We start from the raw sequence: 26,459 nt of genomic DNA, 5'->3' as shown, positions 1-26,459 counted from the left end.
TTCAAATTATATGCATACATTAAAATATCAATAAGAAATATACCAGAATGTTAATGTTGTTGTCTTTGGATGGTGAAATTATGGCAATTTTTGGTTTCCTCTTTATACTTTTTAAATGCCTAAAGTGAGTAGCCAGGGCATACCATAGAGAACCTATCACAGGAATGGGCCAGGCCTTGTCCAGAGCCAAAGATCAAATTCGGAAAAATAAGAGACTGACAGACATCTCAGAACTATGGCAAAGTTAAAGGTCTAGTTGGTCTCAAAGTTGAGATGTCAAGAAGTTAGATAATTACATCACTAAGAGAAAATTAGCTGCATCTCAGGAGAGCAAGTACCCTCTGATGTGTAATTTCTCTAGCTGAATGTAGCTGAGCAGGCACCTTTGCAACCTACCAAAGGAGAGGTGGTGTTTCTCACAGGCACTAAGGCAGAAGGAAATTCTTATAAGACATGTCGCCAAGAATCAAGCTTCCTTAAAATACCATATTCACTAGCGTTTATCAGAACAGCATTACATTTGCACCTCTTATTTCATTGTCAAATTATATAACTTTTGCCACTTGAAAGCACTATAGTAATGCACTAACTTGAATAGTGAAAACACTTGTATTTGTAATCATGCCATTTTCCTTTATTAAAAGGTATATCTACTGACAAATAAATATTTTTCCTTTATAGAATGTAAGATATGCTTCCAAATTTTTGGTCCTCTTTGAAATGCTATTAGTAGGGATTAGCAAACTATGAACCCCAGGCCAAAATCGCCCCTCTGTAAATAAACATTTATTAGAGCACAGCCACGCTGGTTTATTTTTGTATTGTTTATGCCTGCTTTTGTGCTAGGATAACAGAGTTGAATATTTGAGAAAGAAACCCTATAACCTGCAAAGCCTAGAATACTTACTACCTGGCCTTTTATAGACAAAGTTTGCCTATCCCTGTGCTATACCATTTTAAAATGCCATACATTCTTTGAAGTTTTTGTTGTTGTTGCTGTTGTTTAATGATAAATTACTCATTTCTTTGTTTATTGTAGATGATTACTATGTGAAAAAATTGTACATATTTATTCATTAATTGTTGTTAGGTTACCAGCAAGCTAGTTCATTGTATAAGATTAAAATGGCTGAAGTTGGAGGACTGGCAAAAACAATGGCCCAGTCATTGGCCTTGCTAGAAAATCAACTTGTTGAGAAACTTTGGGTGCTTAAAGCTCTGCAACATCTCTCAACTTCTGGTTTGTATATTATTAAATTTGAACACTTCGTTCCCAACTATTTTTGTTTCTATCTAATGATGTCAAAACTGTACAACAGAAATAATTTTAAAACTTATTTTCAGAAGTTAATTGCACTTTAATGGTGAAAGCACAAGCAGCCAGTGGAATCTGTGCTCACCTCAATGACCCAGATCCCTCTGGACAACTTCTGTTTCGTTCATCCGAAATACTTTGGAACTTACTGGAAAAATCTTCAAAAGAAGAAATCATACAGCAACTTAGTAACTTGGAATGTGTGCTGTAAGTATATGTGGTTAGATAGGAATGCTTTTTAACCTTAAAATGATAGCCAGTGACATAACTAAAATCTTTGAATTTGTATTCAATTAAGCTTTTGATTTATGTAAAGGCTATGTTTTGGAACATTTTTTGTACCATATTATAAATGCATCTGCACAAGAACAAGTCACTTTTTTATGTGGAAGGCTTTTAAAGTATCTTGTTAACAAAACTAAAGTATGTCTTTGAATATGTATAAAGTACAATTAGGCACTTAGAAGAACTGTTTCATTCATTCATTCAGTAAACCTATTTTTGAGTACTTACTGTCTTCCAGATACTACAGTAAGCATTAGCAATAAAATATGAGTGAACCTTTATTTGCTTATTCATTTATCAAATAATTATTGTCTGCTCTGTGCCAAGTTCAGTACTAGGCTGTAGAAATACAATTGAAAACAGTGCAGAAATGGTCTCTGCTTTTATGGAACTTGCATTATATTAGGAGAGATGGACAAGTAAGTAGGCGACTAAAAGAGAGCATATAAATGTTATGAAGAAATGTTAAGGAGCTACATGTTTTCCAGAAAGGGGTGAATTAGCACATTTTTGTTTGCAAGTGACTAAACCCTCAAGCCAACTGATTTAAACCATATAGGAAATTTAAGGGCTCATGTAATTAAAAAATCAAGGATAAAACTGGTGTCTTGTGCAGCTGTATTTAAGGCCCAGCAAATACCAGGACTTGGGCCCTCTTCATCTCTATGCACTATTTTGCACTATGTTGGCTTTTAGTCTCAAGATCCACATGGTGAGACCTAAGAAGTCTTAAGTTCACACCATCAAACCCTAAATCAAGCAGAACAGAAGACTTGCTATTCTGAAACCTCAAAGAAAATTCTTTCAGTCGAGTCCCTGTTGACTCTGAGTGGTCTGGTGTTGGCCATATGCTCATTTCAGAGTGAATGCCTAGTGACAGAAAGAAGGAATGCTCTAACTAGCTTCCTTTTAGTTGAAGGCAGCTTTACAAGACCAAAAGTGGGGAAAGACCAAATGCCTAAATAAAAATAAGGGCACCATTATCAATAAGAAGAGCAAATGGGTCAGTCCTAGGAGGCAAAGCAACAAATGCCCTTTATACAGGGAACCTGACTCAGATTTGGAGAGTAATCAACACTTCCTCAAAAACCCTAATCTGGTATTGAATGATAAGTATGAATTAGCAACACAGAAGAGTTTTGCATGCAGAGAGCATCCTGGATGGGAGCAGAAGTAAAAGTAGAACAAAGTAAAATTTAAAAACTGAAAGAAATTCAATATGGTGAGAGTAGGAGGTATAGGGTAAAACAGTGAGAGATGAAGCTAACAAAGTTAGCAGGGATCAAAACATGAAAACCTTGGTAAGGAGGTAGGACTTTATCCTAAGAACAAAGAAAAGCCTTTAACTAGTTTTAAAAGGAAAACGATGTGACTGAATGTTTATTTTAAAGCAGCCACTTTGACCATCATGTATAGATTGGAGTGAGGGATTCTTATCTGGTACAGTGAATTAGAGATGGATTTGGAAAGAGAAAAGATTAGAAATACTTCGAAATAAGTAGTATAATATAAAAAGGGAGATTTTGTTGATAAACACTTAAGTAGTATTTCCATAGAAATATGGCTTTAAAGATCTGATTTTATTTTCTAGGGCTTTGAAGGAAGTATTTAAAAGTCTGCTTACAAGAGGTTTTAGTCATTATGATCGTCAGCTTAGAAATGATATATTAGTGATCACTACAATTATAGCTCAAAATCCTGGAGCACCAATGATTGTAAGTATGAGTCAATTTGCATTCATTTTAATTGTGGAAGTTGTGGGTGTGGGGGAAGGAGGGAGTCATAAAGTATGTTGTAAAGTTTATGTACTTTGTTGTAATGCCAAGTTATATTATAATGTCATGGTAGTCACCAGTATACTTGCACTCTGCCAGTTCTTCTTTGCATCTTTCGGAAGCTTGAGATCTTCCTCATATGTTATAATTTACCCATATATTTACTACTTATGATGTGTTTCTATCCTTCCTGATGATATGAGTTCCTATCTGGTATCATTTCTCTTTCACCTAAAGAACTTCCTTTACCATTTCTTGTGATGCAGATCTGCTGCCTGCTGGCAACAAATTCTCTTAGTTTCTTTTATCTGAAAATATATTGGATTTACCTTAATTTTCGAAATCTGTGTTCACAGAAGATGGAATTCTAGGTTGCAGGTTTTTTCTTTTTTCCTCTTAGCACTTTAAAGACATTCCACTGTCTCTGGCCTCCACTGTTTCCAATAAGTAGTCATTGTTTCAAATTGTTGTTTCCTTACGTAATATGTATCATTTTGTTCTCTGGCTGTTTTCAAGATTTTCATTCTATCTTTGGTTTTTAGCAGTTTTACTATGATGTGCCAAGATGTGATTTTCTTTGTATTTATCCTGCTTTAGATTCATAGAGCTTCCAGAATATGTAAATTTAAGTAAAAATTTGGAGAATTTTATGCCATTATTCTTCAAGTATTTTTTTCAGCTCCATTCTCTCTTTCCTATTCTTATGGAACTCTGACTACACTTATGCTTTTGATATTGTCCCACTGGTTGCCCTGTGATTGCCTCTGTCCTCTGGTTCTTCAAACCATTAGATTACAAGTTTATCCTGAGTTTTAGCATCCCTATATGGTATAGATTAGGGCTTGGACTCAGTCTAAAAAGCCATTTAAAAAAACAAAAGGAGAGAGAGAAACTCATGCAGTACCATTTCCTACTTCCAAGTCCTGATTCCCACCAGTTTCTGCTTGGTTTTGGTTACAAGATAGTTGTTTTTATATTTTGTTCAGAGTTTATAATTGTTACCTATAGGAGAGTTTCTTGTAGGAGTTACTCAGCCATACCAGAAGCTGCCCCTCCTCATATTTTATAATGTAAAAATCATTATGATTGACATCCTAGAGTAGAAATCTCTGGCAGCAATATTCACATATCAGCACACATGTCCCAAGCTGTACTTAAAGGAAATTTGGCAATGATGTCTTCAACCCCGTATCAATCAACAGCTGGTGATCAGAACATAAGAGAACAGTCATGGAATTCACACTGTGCAAATGGGGAAACAGTCTGACATAGCTTCATTGTCAAGGCTGTAATGTGTAGGTGGTCCTCTGTTTCTCTGGAGGCCCTTAGTCAAATTCTCATTAACATCGTTGCAAATATTCAGGTGAATTCCATGAATGTGAGTCAACAGGAATAACATCTTCACATTTTCAAGAAACCACATGGATCTTAAAGTAGTAGGAATATGAAGTTGGCAAGCTCAAAAGCCCAAGGTTTGCTCATATAGATTCTCCCTAATGTACAAAGTCCAACTAGGATATCTCTGAACAGCAGTTTCCTCATGCTGAAATGTTTGCAGTTCTGGTCATTCTTCAGTAATTTTCATGTTTAGTAAGAACTGTTTTGTTATCTCCTGGCCAAACCTTTGATGTATTAGGGAGCTGGGGGTGTTTAAGAAGAAAAGCTGTTAAAAACAACTATTTTCTTCCCTTATTTTGTCACTCGAAGGTATAGATAATGAATTACATAGGTAACTTGTTGCAATACATTTTGGGTTCTTACCAAATTTTAAACAGCAACTTGTAAAACATAGACCAACATATTTCTTAGAACCTACAGAAGTAAGTTTAATATTAACTAAATTACCAGTTTATTTGGCTATATGCTTTTATTTTCTTGCTTTCATCCCTTCCTATTATTAGTGCTTTATGAATTCAAATGAATGACAGGGAGAATCTGATAAAGATGCTTAAATATTAAGTAAATATGGCCATCAGTAACTTAATTTCCATGTAATTAATTCACACTTCTGTTTATTTTGTATATTTATATTAGGAATGTGGCTTTACCAGGGATTTGATACTATTTGCAACCTTTAATGAAGGTAAAAACCATAAAATTTTCAACTTACAATTGTCTTAATGAATCTTATACATCATTTCAGCTTTCATTTTACCTTTCTTTTTTTCTCCCCCTCACAGTTAAAAGTCAAAATCCTTTGGTAAAAGGTCTTAAGCTTTCTAATTCCTATGAAGATTTTGAGTTGAAGAAACTGCTATTCAATATAATTGTGATCTTATGTAAAGATTTATCTACTATACAGGTAAAGAGTAATCAAAAATTTAAATTGTCTCACTTCGTAGTACAACTTTTTAAAAGTCATGGCAGCAAATCTCTCATCATAATGCCTGTATGTTTACCATGGAAAGTAACAAACTCTTATTCACTGGAATTTCACCCTTTCAAAATTTCTTTTGCTTATCTATTAGTGAACCATGAATTTACCTAAATTTAAACCACATAGACCAAGGAAAAGCAGGAGAAATTTGGAGATTTATTTATATGTTTAGATCTCCTGAATAAGAGAACATAAAATAAAAGAAAATCCATATGGGCCCATCCAGCCTGATAGTCTATCTCTGACCATAGTAATAACAAATGATTTAATGCTGGAGGAAATTGCTAATTCTGTGCCACCAATCTAAAACCCTTATGAACCTGCTTTTTCTCCATAAAAACCCATATACCAATAAATTTATCTTAAAACTTTATATCCTACATAACAGCATGATATAATTTGAGAAACACTGGAAATGAATTTCATTTCTGTCTTATCACCTACCAGCTGTGTGGCACTGGCAAAATCACCTAAACTTTCTGAGGCTCAGTTCTTCCTTCTGTTGTGAGATTGAGATGAAAACTTTGTAAACTATAAAGCTTTAGAAAAAGATACTACTTATTAACAATTCCATTAGTTTAGTTATTTACTGCATTAAATGAAGTTTCATTTTAGTCTTAGAAATCTTTCAAGTTCCAAAGAGAAATGCATTCTATCAATATTATTAATGATAATATAAAGGTGGTATAGTATAGTGGTTAAGGCTTTAGTCAGGTGGAATCCAGTGCTGTCACTTGCTAGCTACGTGATCCTGAATAAGTTGCTTAGTTTCTCTAAATCCTAGGTATCTCAACTTCAAAATGGGGAAAACACCTATCTCACCTATCCTAGAAATATTATGAGTATTAAAAGAGTTAAAAATTTTTTTGGTAATGCCACTTTGAAGAATATACTAAAAAATGCTCAGAAAAAAACTGTCTTTACAGTTAGAACTTTATTATTCATATTCATATATTACTATTATTCATATATAATATAGTATAGTATACATAGTATATAACAATATATACTACATAGAACCTAAATGTATTTTCTGAAATGCCATATAGGAAAAACCATTCACTATGGTTTATTATTCTATTTGAGTATTACATAGCTATTAAGATGATAGCTACAAAAGACAAATAAAATTTATACTATAGCCTATAAACCAATTTTAGTTGATAGTAGAGTCAAATGCACAAAGACCATGGTAAGCTTCTTAAAGCAGTATGTAAGCAATGGAATCAACTAATTTTTTTATGCCATATGTTTGTGGCCCAATAAAAGTAGTGATAATGAATATGTGTACTGTTATTTGCAGTTCACGGAGTATTTAAAAAAAAAATTACCTACTTAATACTTGCAGCGATGCTAGAGCTAATGTTCTTGTTTTCTCAATTCTGAATCTTGTGTTCTTTCCATGTGGAATTATAAAAACTTTGGAAAAATTCGTAGATGTTATTGTAAAAAAGTCTTTGTAGAATAATGCCAGATGAAAAGTAAATTGAATAGAATATAGCACATGGTGTGTTACTGTCTTGTGAACCATAAATACGTATCATAAGAATCAGCTATAATATTAACTTGATTAAACATTATAATAGCTATATATATATATATTGTTTTATTTATATTGAAATCATGGATTCAATACAATTTAAAAATTCTAGGCATTTAATTAAATGTGGCATTCATTGGATAGAATATTTGTATAAGTTCTGCTGCGTGTGCTTAAAAATAGCCATAGTCATTATCATAACATCAAATAAAATTGATTTCTTAAAGTATATATACAGTTGAGTCTGTGAAATGTTTCCATTTTTTAAAAAGTGAGGAAGAGAGAAATAACCAGCAGTTTATTTGCCCCAAATTTTCTACTATTGTGGTTTTTATCATAAGTAGGATGTAATTTGCATATTGTCAGCTATAAAGTGCAAATCCCAGAAAGGGGAACACAGTCAAGCCATTACTATTGAGTTTAGTTTTTGGTGTTTTAATTTTTTAACTTTTGGTACTTAATATAGGTTGGGATCTTTAGGAAGGAAATATTTTGAAGTGGTCATCAATAACACATCAGATTGGAAATCTTTTATTTAATTTTATTAAATAAAACTGCTCTAATTATGTTTCTAACACAGTACTATTTGTCCTTTCTCATAGTTATTAATTGATGGCAAAGTTATTTTGGCTTTGTTTAGCTATGTTAAAAAGCCCGAGAAACAGAAAATAATTGAATGGTCTGCAGCACAGTATGAAGAATTACAACTGCATGCAATTGCCACTTTGTCATCAGTGGCTCCTTTTTTAATAGAAGAGTATATGTTGTGTCAGGGAAATGCTCGAGTCCTTGCATTTCTAGAATGGTGTGAAAGTGAAGGTAAGTGGCCCTTCAGATTCCTGTCAAAATTTTAATCTACATATTTCAACTGAATGGTGTAGAAAAAGAAATAAAATTAATAAGAGAAATAAAAATATAGATCTGGCTGCCAGTGATTTTAATGTATTTAATATGCTGTTTTAAGGGAAAAAAGCCTGAGATTTCATTTAGAGTCAGACATAGTAAATATTAGCTATAGTTGATTCATACCTCTCAGTAAAAGAAATCATTCATATAAACCGATCTAAATTTTTATATTAGGCCTATCCAACAATTATACTAAGTACTGATAATATTTTAATTAGTCATTCAACAAGTATTTATAGCATGCCTACTGGTACCATATATTGTTTTAGCTACTAAAGATATATTTATGACCAAAAGAAATAAAATCCTTACCTTCATGCAGCTTCAAATCTAGATCTCTAGCCAGAAGTAATGACTCCACATGTAGTCTACCAAATTAGCAAGCCCCAGTTTGTACGAATATTTCAATTCTCATGGTTCTTAGTAGGGAAATAAGAAATATATTATTTTTTAAAAATTATAAGGAAGATATTATATTCTTTTCTGGTAGTAACTTTGCTCTGATGCATTTTCATTAGCTCAAGAATAGAACTCATTTATCCATGAAGGAGAAAAAAATTGTAGCTTATTTTTATTTCCTGGTTTTTAATATGCTGAGTCACTAAATTTAGTCTTACTAAGTTACTGTGCATTAAATAAAACAACCCTCCTGTCTATCCTTTATAACATTTATATTTACAGAAGACTATAAAGCAAAAAAGAGAAATACTGCCTAACAGGAGGAAGCCTGACAGCAAACAGTTATTGAGTACCTACTATGTGGTAGGCCTTCACTCCCTTAGCAGGTTAAAGCATTTAGTCCTCACAACAGATTGAAGAGTTATAGGCACTATTGTTATTCCTGTTGATCAGTAGGTAGAACTCAGTCACAGAAGTTAAATAACTTGTTCCTGGCCACAAAGTAAGTGGCAGAGCCAGTATTTCATACAGGCAGTCCAGCTCCAGAACTCACATTTTTTAACCTATACACACTACTCAGAACAGTATTTTGAACTTTTTTTTTAGCATTAAACATAAAGCAATTTCTAAAAGAATCTTTCAAAGAATGCATATTGTAAAAAAGAAAGGAGGACTTGCCTTGTTATTTATCACAATCTACCACAAAGCTATAGTAATAAAACTTGTATGGTACTAGAGCAGGAACAGACCAGCAGAACGGAATATATGGGATGCTGGTGTTATCAGAGATGATATTGCCACTTAATGAGAGAAGGATGGTGCTGGGGCAGTTGGCCCTCCATGTGAAAAAATAAAAATTAGATCCTTTTAACATGTTAAAAAATCAATTGCAAAATGAATTAAAGCCCTAAATATGAAAAATTAAACTGTAAAAATCTTAGAAGAAAACAGGAAATTATGATAACAGGATAGAAACAGAGTTTTAAAAACCAAAAAAGCTTAAACTATACAGATTACTAAAGATTATTAAATTTATTAACTACTGTAAAACAGAAATGACTGCATGACCAAATCTGAATAAAATAAAAATCTACAAATTGAGAGAAGACATTTACTTACCCCTCTGACTGATGAAGGATTAGAATCCAGATTCATAAAGAATGCCTACATATTAAACAGAAAATAACTCAGTAGAGAAGTAGACAAAGACTAGGGATTGCCAAGAAAATTTTTCAAAATTTTTGGAGATATTCTCAAATTTTCAAAAAAATTAAAAGACACTCAACCCCCCCTGGTAATCAGAGAAATGCAATTGCTCTGCAAATTAAGATAACAATGAACTACCATTTCACATTTAACAGATTGGGAACAATCTATTTCTTATACATTGTATCCATATAACCACTTTGGGAAACAATTTGGCAACTTTAGTAAAATTCATTGTGGGTATACCTATATGATTCTGGTGTCACAGGTGAAACTCTTGGCAGAGAATAAGAGGCCATGAACTTTAATATTCATTATAGCAGTTTGTACTAGTGAATGAATAAACTTATTTATAAAATGGATGCTGAAAGCAGTTAGAACTAAGTGATCTAGATCTACTTGTAACAATGTGAATAATTTTTAAAAGCATAATGTTAAGTAACAGAAGCAAGTTACAAAAGATATATAAAATAATGACATTTCTGAGTAAAATTTTAAAACACATATTTCTATGCTGGCAATAGAAAGTAGAGGAGGATGGAATACTTCTCTAAATAAAGGCCAAAATTTTAACATCCATTTAAACTTGAAGATAGATATAAAAGATGTTTAATATATTCTGTTTTATTTATTTGAAATATTTTATTTTAAATTTATTGATGTAAACTATTGATATTTCTCCATAGATTCTTTCTTTAGTCAAGGTAACAGTTTTCATGGTACAGGTGGCCGTGGCAACAAATTTGCCCAGATGCGTTACAGTTTAAGACTCTTGAGAGCCATGGTCTACCTTGAGAATGAGACTATAAACAAGGATCTTTGTGAAAAGGGAACAATTCAGCAACTGCTAGGTAAAATATAACATGTTCATGTCCTGATGAAAGCAGAATGTTTATAAATTTGAAATTTTGTTTGAAATGTTTTTCTACACATTAATTTTGTCCTGTAACTGACAAACTCCTAAATATTTACTTGATTTTTGTCTCATATTATTGCTGTAAGTCAGTTTTTCTTTACTGAAACATCATGATCACTTGTCCTTTAAACATTTGTTTACTTAGTTCAGGTACCATTTCATTTAGGATTATCCTCTTTTTATGTAATGGGCTATTGTTATGTTTCCTTCTTCTAGTGATAAGATCACCACTTTTTGGCCAGGCCTTCTGGAGTCATTTTAAAAGAGGATAACATTACATTTTCTAGTGCATTTGATATACTAGACCACTGGTATGCTGGTGTATAGAGAAATGTTTATGGGAGATTCTTTTCTGATGTGAAATATCAAGATATCCTTGATTTTCAACTTAGAGTTGACTATGCTAAGTCACCACACATGTGAGCTCAGTGTAAAATTCAGAAGCCTAAAGCTTAAACAAAAGCTTTATATCTTACATTAGTTAAAAAATAAATAGTCCTCTGGCCTTAGCCTTCCCTGACTTTGAGAAGTAAGGGTTGTATTTATTCATGTTCAGTGACTGCCTCATGAGTAAGTGATATAATTTGCTGGATGTCAATTAATTACAAATGCTTACTCAAAAACTCTTCTACCTATTAATTGCCTGCTCTTCCGTTTACTGGACTGGAGTGGTGCCCTCTAATAATAAAACTAGTAAGCAAAACATGTACATTGAAAAGGGGGTTAGGCAAAAGCATTCACTTTCTTGATTAGTTTACATAGGATGACCGAACCTGAAAGTAGATTTTTACCACTTCTGTGCACAGTCCATTGTACAGAACTCAGTGATAAGGCCCCCGCCTAAATGGATGAATACAATATTCCATATGTCAAGGAAGAAGTCTTAACTTTACCCAAGTGGCAAATTGGATAGGGAAATCAAATAACAATGGTTCTTTTTTCCTTAGGACCTTTTTCCTTTAACTTGAAAGAAGCTGATATTTATCACGTGAGTTCTTAGGGCAGGGACCTTCTCTTACTTGAATCTAACAGAGGGCTCTGTAGTAGTAATACACTCAAAAAATAGGAATTGCATTGTAAATGTAAATGTTTATACACTTTTTGTGTAGGCACTAGTGTCATAAACATGTATAGAGCAGGGCTCTCGGGACTTTGCCCTTAATTAGAACAAAAGGAAAGATATATGTCATAAATAGTATGTGTTACCCTGCTCCATTGGTAAGGCAATAGTGAGTAACAGAAAGTATATGCCACAGAAACGAAGAGGTTTTGGGTAGTTTTCAAGGCTGGGCAATCTTAACTGGAACCTTTATGGAGTTAGGGTATGAGGATAAGGCTAGTTTCAAGAGGAAAAATGAAAGAGTTTGATATTTCAAGCAAGGGGACAGCATGAGCAGAGGCATGAAGCCAAAATACGCATGATGATGTGTTCAGAGCTAGCTTAAGTGAGTCGAAGTTTTATGAAGACAATATGAGATAAAGTTAACTGTCTAGTCAGAGGCCAAGCTTTAAAAAAAGAGTTCTGCATGGCAGACAGAGTTTGAACTACATCCTCTTTAAGCATGGGGAGCTATTTGTGGTTTTGACCAGGGAAGTTATATATGTACAATGCTGTTTTAGAAAGAGGAAATCTGAAAGAATTATATTGGGTGATTTAGAATTGAACAAGGAGATGGTAAAGGCAGGGAGTTAAAGATAACTGAAATACGAAGGAAATAATTCACTATTAACATACCATGTGTCACAGACAACAGGGAAAGTGACATGCCTGTACCCAGGTAGGAAGGAGAAGGAGATAATCTAGAAAGGAGAAGCAGACTTGAAGCCAGCCAGGTTGGATTCCTAGAAGGTGCTTCCTAGTAAGGGAACATAGGCCCTCTGTCCTTTACATGCCTCTCCTTAGCCTCCAGCATGTTCAACGAGTCTTTCTAGACTCTGATCCCCTCCCTGAAATTCATCCTAACAGGAACAAGAATTGCCCCTTCAGGGCCAACTATGGAGATAGTTCCATGGCCCTTTTACTTTGGAACATAGCTCCATACTTCCTGCTAATGCCACCAGTGACCACTTTAACTGAGGAAACATGACTTTTGTCTCTCTTTTAAAGCTTAAAGAAAAATTTCTTTTTTGAGGTAAAATATTATAGCAAATGTCATTCCATCTGTATTCAAGTCTTAAAATTTTGATTAGAAGCTAGGGAGAGATTTTAAAGGGCAAGGGAATACTGCTGCCTAAGTTGCTGAAGAGGTCTTCAGGTAGCCATAAGGAGAGGATGCAGAAAGAAGTAACAGGAATAGAAAATGTACTTAGACATGTCTTCCACCTTTGCCTAAAATTGATCCTGTTAACCATGAGGAGAAGAGATGAAGCAAGCTATGATCAGGCATTTTGGTCATGTGTTTACAAAGGCACACATCTCTGCCTCGTGAAACTGTGTATTTTTAAACAGCTTTGTTTGCTGGATAAAGTATCAGGTTGTTAGGGAATCTTTTAATGACATTCCATTCTTTTTTCTTGACTTTAAAAAATTGAAGTATAGTGGATTTACAATGTTATGTTAGTTTCAGGTGTGCAGCAAAGTGATTTAGCTATATATATATATATAAATCTATTCTTTTTCAGATTTTTTCTGCTATAGGTTATTAGAAGATATTGAATATAGTTCCTTGTGCTGAACAGTAGGACCTTGCTGGTTATCTATTTTATATATAGTGGTGTGTATATGTTAATCCCAAACTCCTAATTTATCCCTCCATCCCTTTTTCCCCCTTTGATTACCATAATTTGTTTTCTATGCCTGTGAGTCTATTTCTGTTATGTAAATAAGTTCATTTGTATCATTTTTAGATTCCATATATAAGTGATATCATATGATATTTGTCTTTCTCTGTCTGATTTATTTCACTTATTATAATAATCTCCAGATCCATCCATGTTGCTACAAGTGGCATTATTTCATTCTTTTTAATGGCTGAGTAGTATTCCATTGCGTACATGTACCACATCTTCTTTATCCAGTCATCTGTCAACGGGCATTTAGGTTGCTTCCATGTCTTGGCTGTTGTAGCCAGTACTGCTATGAATATTGGGGTGCATGTATCTTCAAATTAGAGTTTTCATCTTTTCTGGATATATGCCCAGGAGTGGGATTGCTGGATCATATAACAACTCTATTTTTAGTTTTTTTAAAGAAACTCCATGCTGTTCTTCATAGTGGCTGCACCAATTTACAGTCCCATCAACAGTGTAAGAGGTTCCCTTTTCTTTATACTCCATTAATTCTGTACTAGATAATCCATTAATTCTGTACTAGAAATTCTATATATATATATATATGGAGCTACTGATTGTACTGATGGCTCAAAGAACCCATTTATCATCTGTCTACAGCCTCTAGGTAACCATGCCATGATAACAGCCCCTTTTAATATATTATTATTAACTATTTTATATAATATATATATTTTCAGTTGAAATTTTATAAGAAGGAATTTCAGAACAGTTATTGATCAAAGTAAAAATTCAATGCCCAATAACTTTACATTCTTTAAAATTTTTTTCAAATCAGGAATCTTTAAAAATACAATAAGCAAGTACAATGACAAGGAAGAGGCCATTCTTTTGGAAATTCAATCTGATATATTACTTATTTTATCTGGTCTTTGTGAACATCATATTCCCAGGAAGGTATGTATCAAAGTTTTGCTCTCTCAATCACATAACATTCTGAACTTTTTCTTAGTAAATGTCCATAAATGGTGTTTTTTAATTTTCTGAAGATTTACTTTAATATTCTTTTTATAATTAGATCATAATTATGTACAGAAAAGTATATTGATCTTAAGTATATGGTTCAGTAGGTTTTGACAAATATATACACCCATTTAACTAATATCTCAGTTAAAATATTGAGTATTTTTATCTTCCTGTAAAATTACTTTCATTCCTCTTAGCAGCCACACCCCGACTTGCCCACAGGTAGCCACTATTCTGATTTCTATTCTCATAAATTAGTTTTGCCTATTCTTTACCTTTATATGAATGGAATCACGTAATTATTTACTCTATTATTTCTGGTTTCTGTCATCCAGCACCATATTTCTGAAATACATCCATTTTTTATGCATCAATAATTCATCATTTTTATTGCCGAATAGTATTTCATTGTATGAATATATCAAAATTTGTTTCTCCATTCTGCTACTGACAAACACTTTGGTTGGTTCCACTTGAAACCATTATGTTTAAAGCTTTAATAAACATTCCTTTACTAGTCTTTTTGTGGACATAATGCTTTCATTTCTCTTGGATAAATACCTAGGAGTGCAAATGATGGGTCATAAGGTAGGTGTATGTTTTGGAGAATCTGGCAAATAGTTTTCCAAAGTGGTTATACATTATAAATGCTGTTTTGGGTTTGAATTAGATTCATATCTAAAACTAAAAGTTAGAAAAAGAGCTTAATTCCCTTTGATCTTTTTAATGCCATAGCAAAAACTCTGGATAACTTAAACTGCAAGACATAGATTTGGAAAGATAAAAATAGGAAATTATGAAGATTTCAATAGAGTGATTTTATGGAGAGGGAACAAGAACAGTAAATGCATACTTAGCTCCGAGCTTTGGTGCAACTTCTCATATTGTCCAACCCTGTGCCTGTGTTCTTCTGGAAAAATACTTATACTCTTGCTTACATAAGGGAACCAGAACTGAAAAACAAGGCAATGAAAAAAGTTCCTGGTAAGGGACAAATATTAATTGGTAATAACTTAATATGAATTATTAAAGGTTCTAACTACCACTTATATATTTATTTCTCTCTTGGAAACATTAGAAAATCTTCCATGATAGAATTTTAAACCTCCTAAATTACTTATTGCTATCTAGTACTCATATGGCATGATGTTAGACTACATTCATTATAACATGGAAGAAAACCATGGGACAAGTCTTACAGTTTTTTTTTTTTTTTCCAGAAAGAGAAAGGGAAAAAAATAAAGGGACATTAAGCTATATATTGACTGATGTCCTCTCTTAAGATTATTTACAGTAATTTGTCTGAAATCCCTGAAAACAATTGAGCACAAATTTGAAGAAAGAATTTGTATTACAGTACTGTTTTCCTAACAATGTTGTATTTATCTGGTAGAAAGTTTTAGGGGACAGGAACAAATGGGAAAGAAAAATATTATTTATTTCAAGAAATAATTTTAAATAAATCTCTTAGGAAATTTTTGGAACTGAAGGAGTGGATATAATTCTTCATGTAATGAAAACAGACCCCAAGAAGTTACAGAGTGGATTAGGCTATAATGTACTCCTTTTTAGTACACTGGACAGCATTTGGTGAGTATTACTGTACCCAAGTTAGATAGATTCACAGTAAAAGAAAATTACCCCTGTATGTATGTAGCTATGTATGCCAATTTTCTTCCCTCAAAATTACATTAGAAAGATAAGCCTTTTTCCTTTCAACAGTCTAGAAATGAAATTTTTACCAACATCCTTTGGAAAGTAGTCTTGTGCATCACTCAAATATAGAAAACCATTCCTGTGTCTAAACTTAAATCCTTGTTTTTTTTGGATTTTTGAGTCTGTTAAACAAAGAACAGCTTTATTAATACAAACTATTAATACATACCCTTGAACTATAAAGTGCTAAGAAATTTAAATATCTAAGTCATAGCAAACAGGTGGCATTCAACATCCAGGGTCAACAGGAATTCTTGGGGGAGACCGCAACAGATTAGATTCTCAAAGTGGAAGAGGCATCTTCAGAGGCGAAGAGGGACCCAGGTGTCACAGCTATTCATGGTGCCCTTCCTCATCGAGGATCACGAGAAATACTCCATTCAAGGGGAGCTGTGCAATCCGGTGCTCCTTAGGCAGGTCGAAACTCTCAAAATCTAGCAGGTTGAAGGGAAAGAATTTTTCTATTTCTGGATTGCTGTCATCTGAAGCAGGAACAGAGGTTTTTGCTTTAATGGTCTTCTCAGTCATCTTTTTGGTAGAGAAGGTTGTCTGTTTCTGTTTGAGAGTTTCATTCGTCTTTACTGACTTTTCTGTAGCTCTGTTGACAGTTCCCAAAGCCTTTTTGGCAGCTTTACGTAAGGAAAGGCCAGATCCCAGCTTCAGCCCATCCTTAGGAGCCACTTGGATGCCTGGTTCTCCATTTTCCTTATCAACAAAATCAGAGTAGCCATTCTAGATTACCCACGTTGAGATCTACAGCCACTGTTTCCCAAGACTTGGTCTCATTCTTTGTTTTTGTGATTTGAACCTATTCCATTTTGGCCTGGTCTTGGAAAACACAAGCATTTACTATTACTCATGCAGTATTCTTCTTCTACTTGAACACTATTGCCTTTTTTTTTTTACTTTTTTAAAATTGCAGTATAGTCAGTTTACAATGCTGTGTCAATTTCTGGTGTATAGCACAATGCTTCAGTCCTTCATGAATATACATATATTTGTTTTCATATTCTTTTTCACCGTAAGCTACTACAAGATATTGAATATAGTTCCCTGTACTATACAGTATAAACTTGTTTATCTATTCTATATATACCAGTATCTGCAAATCTCAAACTCCTAATTTATCCCTTCCCACAATTTATCCCTTCCCATCCCCTTACCCCCTGGTAACCATAAGTTTGTTTTCTATTTCTGTGAGTCTGTTTGTGTTTTATAAATAAGTTCATTTGTCTTTTTTTTTAGATTCTGCATATGAGTGGTATCGTATGGTATTTTTTTCTCTTTCTGGCTTATTTCACTTAGAATGACATTCTCCAGGGACATCCATGTTGCTGCAAATGGCATTATTTTATTATTTTTTATAGCTGAGTAGTATTCCATTGTATAAATATACTACAGCTTCTTTATCCAGTCATCTGTCGATGGACATTAAGGTTGTTTCCATGTCTTGGCTATTGTAAATAGTGCTGCTGTGAACATTGGGGTGCAGGTGTCTTCTTGAATTAAGGGTCCCTCTGCATATATGCCCAGGAATGGGATTGCTGGATCATATGGTAAGTGTATTTTTAGTCTTTTGAGGAATCTCCATACTGTTTTCCACAATGGCTGCACCATACTGCATCCTATCAACAGTGTAGGAGGGTTCCCTTTTCTTCACACCCTTTCCAGCATTTATCATTTGTGGATTTTTGAATGATGGCCATTCTAACTGGTGTGAGGTGGTACCTCATTGTAGTTTGATTTGCATTTCTCTGATAATTAGTGATACTGAGCATTTTTTCATGTGTCTATTGGCCATTCGTATGGAAGACTGTTGAATTCTTTCTTCATCTTATCTTTATGGAACTGGAAACCAATTGATTAGGTATTTCCTAATCAATATTGTTTTCCAAAGTTTTTAACATTCCTAAGCGGGGACAGAAAACTGCTTTTCTTACCATTAATTTATGAAGTTTTGGAGAAAAATACTTGAGTTTCATGTATCATTAACACTTAACACATTTCTTTTGTTCTATTTAGGTGTAATTCATGAGAGCCACACTACAACGCATTTATTAAATAAAAACTCTTAAGACCCTAGACCAAATGAACCTAATAAATGCATGTAGAATATTCTACCCAATAATAGCAGAATGCACATTTTTTCAAGCACTGTAACATTGTGATTTATAATAAGAAATATATATTTGGTCCATTCCTAGTATAGAGCTCCTAAAATTCTTGTAATTTCTTAATCAGTGAGAACAATGGGAACATCTTTTGTTATAGTATTTGGTCTTTTATTCTCAGTTCCTGTAATAGCTTTGCAATAATACAGATGAAAGTAATGTCTTTTGTTATTTATAACAAGTCCCTTTCAATATATCTGAATTTATGTTAATGAGGTGATTTTTGGAAAGCCCCTAGATAACCACAGGATATAGGGCTGGTTGCCAGGAGCACTAACTATATGGTTAATTAAGGGGTTGTAACTTTTGAGATCTACCATCAACCTCCACAGAGGGGAGAGAAGCTGAAGGTTTAGTTTAACCAATTGCCAACGATAATCAGTCATGCCTGCATAATGAAGCCTCCATAAAAATCCTAAACTATGAGATTGAAGAGTGCTTCCAGGTTGGTGAACATACAGAGGTACTGAGAGAGGGCACAGAAGCTTGATGCCCCTTCCCCATACACCTTGCCCTGTGCATCTTTTCCATCAGGCTGTCCCCAAGTTGTATCATTTTATAATAGACTGGTAATCTAGTAAGTAAACTGTTTTCCTGAGTTCTATGAACTTTTCTATATCTGGTTGGTCAGAAGCACAGGTGACAACCTGAACTGGAATCTAAGGTTGAGGGTAGCGGGGAGCAGCACAGTCCTAAGGGACTAAGCCCTTAACCTGTGATCTGCTAACTCAGGTAGATAATTTCAGAACTGAATTAAACTGTAGGACACTCAGTTGATGTCCAAAGAGAACCTGAGAATTAGTTGGTGTAGGAAAAACCTACAAATTTGGTGGCCAGAAGTGAAGTATTTATAGTAGTTTTGAGAGGAGACACAGGGCTGTTTTTTTACAAGCAAACATGAAGCATTCTCTAGGGTAGATCACATGCAAGATCACAAAAAAAGTCTTACAAATTAAGCAGATTGAAGTTATTCCTTTCTGACCACAATGGAATATAACCAGAAATCAGTAACAAAAGGAAACCAGGAAAACACACAGATGCATGGAAATTAAACAATACACTCTTGAACAACCATTGGGTCAAAGACAAAAACAAAAGGGAAATTAGAAAATTTCTCAAGACAAACTAAAAAGAAAACACTAAAATGTTGTATATCTAAACTTATGTGATAAAGCAAAAGCAGTATTAAGAGGGAAGTTTATAGTGATAAATCCTATGTTAGAAAAAAAGAGCATCAAACAACCTAACTTTATACCTCAGGGAACTACACAATGAAGAACAAACTAAGCCCAAAGTTAGCAGAAGAAAGAAAATGATAAAGATTATGCAAAAATAAATGAAATAGAGAATAGAAAAAAAAATCAACAAAACTAAGAGTTGGCTTTTGAAAAGATAACAGAAGTTTCTTGAAAATCAACAAATTTTTGGCTAGACTAAGAAAAAGAGAAGACTGAAATAAAATCGTAAATGAAAGAAGACATCACAACAGATACCACAGAAAAAAAATCATAAAGGACTATTAGAACTATATACCAACAAATTGGACAACATAGAAGATATTGGATGATTCCTAGAAACATACAATCTACTAAGAATGAGTCAAGAGGAAATAGAAAGCCTGAACAGACCAATAACAATAAGGAGATTGAATCAGTAATCCAAAATCTCCCAACCAAAAAAGCCTAGGTCCAGAGATCTTCACGTGTGATTTTTACCAAAACTTTAAAGAAGAATTAATACCAATCCTTCTTAAACTTCCAAAAGATAGGAAAACAGGGAATACTTCTAAACTCATTTTATGAAGTCAGCATCACCATAATAACAAAGCCAAAGACATTATAAAAAAAGAACTACAGAGCAATATCCCTGATGTATGTGGAAACAAAACTTCTCTAGAAAATATTAGCAAACTGAATTCAACAGCACATTAAAAAGATTATACACCATGACCTAGTGGGATTTATCCCTGGGATACAAGAAAATTTCAATATATGCATATCAATCAGTGTGATAAACCACATTAATGGAAGGACAAAAATCACATAATTACTTCAATATATGCAGAAAAAGCATTTGACAAAATTCAACATCCTTTCATGATTAAAAAAACTCTCAATAAATTAGGTAGAGAAGGAATTTACCACAACATATAAAGGCTATATATGAAAAACCCACAGCTAATATCATACTGCATGGTGAAAAGCTGAAAGCTGTTTCCTCTAAGATCTATACAAGGCAAGGATGCCCACTGTCACCACTTCTACTCAACACAGTACTGTAAGTCTTAGCCAGAGCGGTTAGGCAAGAAAAAGAAATAAAAGGCATCCAAATCAGAAAGGAAGAAGTAAAGTTATCTTTGTTTGCAGATGACATGATAGAAAACTCTGAAGACTCCACCAAAAAACTAATAGAACTAATAAGTGAATTCAGTAAAGTTGCAGGATATAAAATTAACATACCAAAATCAGTTGCATTTCTATGCACCATTAATGAACTATTTTTAAAAAGGAAATTAGGAAAACAATCACATTTGCAATGGCACCAAAAAGAATAAAATACTTAGAAATAAACATAACTAAGAGGTGAAAGACAGTGGCATAGCCACTACAGAAAACAGTATGGAGATTCCTCAAAATAAAAATAGAACTACCATATGATCTAACAGTCTCACTCCTGGGTATATATCCAAAGTATCTTAAGAGAGAGCTGCATTCCTATGTTCACTGCAGCATTATTCACAATAACCAAGGTAGGGAAACAACTCAAATGTCCATCAACATATGAATGAATAAAGAAAATGTGGAATATACATACAATGGAATATTACCTGGCTTTAAAAAAAAGAAGGAAATCTTACCATCTGTCACAACATGCATGGGCCTAGAAGGCATAATGCGAAGTGAAATAAGTCATTCACAGGATATCTCTTATACATGATTTCTCTCATTCGAAGTATCTAAAATAGTCAAAAGTGTAGACGCAAACAATAGTATGTAGACAGTAGAATGATGGACTGAAGAAGGCATGAGGAGTTGTTTAATAGATATAAAGTTACTATTATACAAGATTAGTAAGTTCCAGAGATCTGCAGTATGGCATATTGCTCATAGATCTACTCTACAACATAGTGGCTACTGTTAGCAATGAAGTATAATGTATTTAAAAATTTGTTAAGTGGGTGGATCTCAAGTCCAATGTTCTTAATACAAAAAAAAAAAAAAAAAAAAAAAACCAAGGGATATAAGGAAACTTTTAGAGGTGATGGACATTTTTATTACTGAGACTGTGGTGACAGTAACACAAGTATATACGTATGTCCAAACTCACCAAATCATATACATTAATTATAGGCAGATATTTAAATTTTAATTATACCTCAACAAACTTGGGGAGCCGGGGTAGAAACTGATGAATAGTACTTTCCATAAGATCAAGTAGCTGGATTTAGCCACTGCAAATTCTGTTTGTATAGAAAGCTGGAATACTCACTCAGCTCTCTCCCAGATACACATAGGCAATAGGACTAATCAACTATCTAGTTTCTTTTTTATTGGAGAGAAGAGAGGCATATAGTGATAACATGATAGCCTGATCTTAAGTTTCAACAGCAAATTCCTATTGACCAAAGTGCTCTATTAAGCATAGTAAAAAATTCAGAGATGAATATTAATGAGTAGCTCGCTTACTATCTATTAGTATATTGTGATTCAGTGATTATTGCAGAAAATGACTTCATGTTTTACCCCTTCTTAATATCTCACAATTATACTAAGATAAAGATAAATGGTTTTATGTGTCTTTTATTACAGCACAACTTCAAATCCCTGATAAGAGATAAGTAATAAATAAGGTCAGTGTTTAATTGGTGACATCAGGCATCTGGTCTTTTTCCTTAGAAATTTAAACTGAGGGAAGTTCTCTATCTACTATTCATTTGTATCATGAAAGAACTTTAAACTTTATCAGTTTTTCTTCTATCGAGATGTCATGAATTGTTTCCCTTTGTTAATGGTATATCACATTGTATTCCTTGAATAAACCTTACCTGGTTATGGTGTATTATTTCTTTTTCTGTGTTGCTGGATTCAGTTAGCTAATATTTTTAGATTAGGGGGTGGATACCATGTTGATGTGAGTTTAATTTTCCTTTTTAGGAACATTCCATGAATGGTTTTAGTATCTAGCTCATTATTACCTCATAAAACAAGTTAAGTATTCCTTCTTTTCATGTTCTCTAGAAAGCTCTTGTGTAAGACTGTTATTGTATCTTTTGTAAATAATTACTAGAATTCACCAATTAAGTCATCTGTGCCTGGGGTTTTCTCTATAGAAAGGTTCTGAAGCATAGATTTCATTTAATATGTATATGTCAAATTAAAATTTTCTATTTCTTTTTGTGTAGGTTCTTGTAAGATGTCTTTTTCTAGGAACTCATATATTTTGTCTAGATTTTCACATTTACTGTCATATGGTTGTTTGTAATATCTTCTTAGGATTTTTAATGTCTGTATGGTACAAAGTAATGCCTTCTTTTTCTTTCTTGGTTTTAGTCATTTCTATCTTCTCTCTTTTTCCTTGATAGGTTTCACTAGGAGTTGATCAATAGTATTAGTCTTTTCAAAGAATTAATTTATGTGCATTATTATTTCTATTTTTATTATCATTGAGTCCAAACTATTTTCTAGTTCTCATTCTGATTTTCTTTCCAATTTTTGGCTAAGTTAGAAGTATACTGTTTACTTTCCAAACAGAGAAGGATGTTCTATATTGTCTCTTGTTGTAATTGTGAATTAAAGAGGCAAAAGGCAGCCCATAATAGGCATCATAGGGTACTACCTCAAAAGTGAGAACAAAATAAGTGATTCATACTCAGAGGTGGTAAGACCTATAACCACCTGAGCGAGAGGGGCGTAGTGGATGGCCTTTATGTGCCAACCCTCACAACCACCACCACATGCAACCACCATCACAAATCAGCCAGCAGAAACAAGGGTCTCTTTTTTTCAAGAGGAAACCATATGAAATAATTATCATATTATTGAATCATAAATAAGTAAGTAAGTAAATACATAAATAAGTAAGTAAATAAATAAAAGCCATGTTAAATAGGAAAGGGATACAGGTTGACCCCAGCAGGCTTGCAATGCCTGGGAGGACTTGGGGGAGATTAGGCTCTACTACTCTTTACCACCACCACCAATAGCCTTGTCACCCACATCTATCCCCGACCCAGGAAAACAGTGAAAGCAGCTCTGGCGGCAGTTTCAGTCCCTCACTTCATATGAGCCGCATAGGCCTAAGCAGGAGGCACTTCAACAAATAATCTCACATGCAAAGATAAGATGTAATTAAAAATCATCAAATGTTTGAGGCATCCCAGCACTGTGAAAGAGACAGTAAATGGATAAACCATGAAGAAATAGTTATTACAGCAACCAGAGGAGACTTTTAAGAATAATTAATATGAAAGCAAAGGAGAACGTTACATCTACAGAAAAGAAATATAGTTATGAAAATAATTAATTGATATTAGTTTAAAAATAGTTGAAATTTACACTGGCAAAGTCTCTTCAAAGTCCAATTTTTAAAGCAAGAAAATTAACTTCTTGATTTAAGGAAATAAAGAAAAAATATTCTTTGAAAAGATTTTCTGATAAAAATAAACTCACAAACTGAATTTAACAATAAATCCTTGTTAAATGAGTAACTTCCTTTTTATTTAAGGTGCTGTATTTTAGGATGTTACCCCTTGGAGGAATACTTTCTTGAAAAAGAAGGCATTTTTCTCCTTTTGGATTTATTGGCAGTAAGTATAATTTCAACAATTGTTTTTTTAAAAAAAGTCTTTATTAACTCTTTCCAAACTGAGTATAAGAGAACACTACTCTGTGATTAACTATGCCCCTAAATAGTGTTCAAATGTTTGTTTTAAACAAAAATCCCTCCTGGAGATTCATAATAGGCATTGGCAAAGAAGTGACTCTGAAAGTTCCTCCAGTAAAACAACGGTTTACTTAGGTCAGTGTTCTCAAACACATGACAGCAGAGAATTTATTCCATGGTTGTTGTTTCTTTTTCCCACCAAACTTTAAAGAAACAGCTAGATTATTCCAAAATCAACAATCATTTGTTAATAACTTCTAGCTTCTTCTCTCAGTATTAAAAGTTAAGGGCCCATAGGTATATATATCTATCAAAACTCATCAAATTGTACATCTGAACTATGTATAGTTTACCAAACAGAAATTGTACCACAATAAAGTTGTTTTAATAAATAAATAAATAAAAGGAGTATCACAATAAATAAATAAATAGATAAATAAATAAATGTTAAAGGCCACATTAGACAAAGGTCAGCATTTTTTAAAAACTGTAGTTTGTAGGCAATGTGAAGAACTTAGTGTGTCACAGGCCGTTTTACAGAATGAGCAGGAGTGAGCGTACTAAGCCTTCCAGGAAGGCAGCTGAGAAGAATGGCAAAGACCCTCATTTATCCTTAAAGTAACCCCATTCTAGCTTCAATTCTAAGTGGGTCCATAGTCAAGATGATGTGGGAGAAAAATACTTTTGTTTCAGTAAAACTTTGGGAGATAATCTCATGCAGACTTCTAGCTATGGCACTGCCTGTGATTGCCACCATTCTTAATTTTTATTAACAAAATAATAGACTACTTTGATTTAGCAAAGGTACTAAACTTATTTGTGTCCTTTTATTTCTCTGAAAGAAAATTAGTTGACACTAGAGATAAGAGAGCAAACTCAATAGATGGAAAACACAAGCAAAAAATAGGTAAACAATAATAATAATAATCAAAATAATCCACCTTGAATGAGTTATAACCAGAAACCCTTTGAAAATTCAGAAAATTGAACATAATAGAAAAGGATGTATGTATAGCTCTACTTATGTAATCCTAATTGACATATAGCTCACCATGCCTCTCTGACTAGAGTACAAGTATGCCCAGAGCCACATGGTCATGTGTCAGGGGATTCTCAAAGCTACAAAATTAATGTGGCATATCTTCCTGGAATCTTGGTTCTACTTAAGATTTGGAAGTGAGGAATTATATTAGGCATGTATATATTAAGTAATTAAATTGTATGTTAATATTTAATATTATATAGAAGACCTCAAAGACATTTCTCACTCGCCTTCACCATTATGGTTTCTTTGATGGAAAGGCATGAAGACTGGTAGGAGAAGCCATATAGCACAGTGGTTGTGAGCATAGGCTGGACTCAGTCTGATTAAGGCCTCCAATACTTGTTAGCTGTATAACTCTGACAGATTATTTAACATTCTGTCATTAGTTTCTTCAACTATAAAACAGAGGTAACAACACTCTACCTCATGAACTGTTGGGAGGATTATATAAGTGCTTATGTGTATGTATGTGTACATATACGTGCATTAGTCAGAATAGTTCCTGATACATATTTTTGCTACGTGTTTTCTATTGTTATGAATGTAATTATTAGACTGTGCTTAATGTGGGTTAAACCAATCAAGTTAATTACAAATTATAAATCTTCTTTAATGAAGTTTCTATATAAACTTCAGCCCTTGACATTTCCCTGTTTCTCCGGAAAGTAAAATATAGGAATAAAAAAACTCACTTGATTGAAAGTTCTGCTTAATACAATCTGTTAAAATATTTATTCAGTGTGCAATGATAATTGCTCATAAAGGTTAAATACTATTGAGAGCTTACTATGTGACAAGCAGTCTCATATAACTCATCTTAATAATTCTCTTAAGTAGGTAATATTATTACCCTTCATTTAATGAAAGAGGAAACTGATAATGTTGGCAATCCAGACAACATGGTTACATGTTTCCTTTGCTATATTCTATTAGCAGTACACGGTAAGAGAGTTAATCAACCAAAAATACTGCTTGGGATGAACTTTACTATACCTAAATTTTGGTTTGCTGAAAATTATTTGTAGCAAAACAGAGGAAATATTCTTAAGATAATTTTTAAGTGGTTAAATACTCTTTTATGGATGCTGAGTTTCAAAATACAAAGATTACACCTTATTTTGATTTATTTTCATATGTGACTGCCACTTGCAGTTACCGTCAGTTATCTT

General features: G+C 33.4%; 1 protein-coding gene across 6 annotated transcripts in view; it reads left to right on the top strand.

Moving 5' to 3' along the window:
* CFAP69 (cilia and flagella associated protein 69) overlaps nucleotides 1-26,459 on the top strand; it is a 53,581-nt gene that overhangs the window by 18,654 nt on the left and 8,468 nt on the right. For 3 of the 6 annotated variants that reach the window (XR_004321566.1, XM_032484033.1, XM_032484037.1), the window contains 10 exons: nucleotides 1,091-1,240; nucleotides 1,345-1,522; nucleotides 3,192-3,315; nucleotides 5,410-5,458; nucleotides 5,556-5,677; nucleotides 7,895-8,111; nucleotides 10,490-10,654; nucleotides 14,288-14,406; nucleotides 15,947-16,065; nucleotides 24,087-24,168. Coding sequence is in view for 5 of the 6 variants with exons in the window: in XM_032484033.1 (XP_032339924.1) it covers nucleotides 1,091-1,240; nucleotides 1,345-1,522; nucleotides 3,192-3,315; nucleotides 5,410-5,458; nucleotides 5,556-5,677; nucleotides 7,895-8,111; nucleotides 10,490-10,654; nucleotides 14,288-14,406; nucleotides 15,947-16,065; nucleotides 24,087-24,168 (1,325 nt within the window). In the remaining variant the exon portion in view is untranslated. The remainder of the gene's footprint in view (nucleotides 1-1,090; nucleotides 1,241-1,344; nucleotides 1,523-3,191; nucleotides 3,316-5,409; nucleotides 5,459-5,555; nucleotides 5,678-7,894; nucleotides 8,112-10,489; nucleotides 10,655-14,287; nucleotides 14,407-15,946; nucleotides 16,066-24,086; nucleotides 24,169-26,459) is intronic. The other 3 variants (XM_032484034.1, XM_032484035.1, XM_032484036.1) reach the window with 3 other exon arrangements.

This window comes from Camelus ferus, chromosome 7 (genome assembly GCF_009834535.1).
Source record: "Camelus ferus isolate YT-003-E chromosome 7, BCGSAC_Cfer_1.0, whole genome shotgun sequence".
In the NCBI taxonomy this organism is placed as follows: domain Eukaryota; kingdom Metazoa; phylum Chordata; class Mammalia; order Artiodactyla; family Camelidae; genus Camelus; species Camelus ferus.
This window is presented reverse-complemented; position numbering and strand designations above follow the sequence as displayed.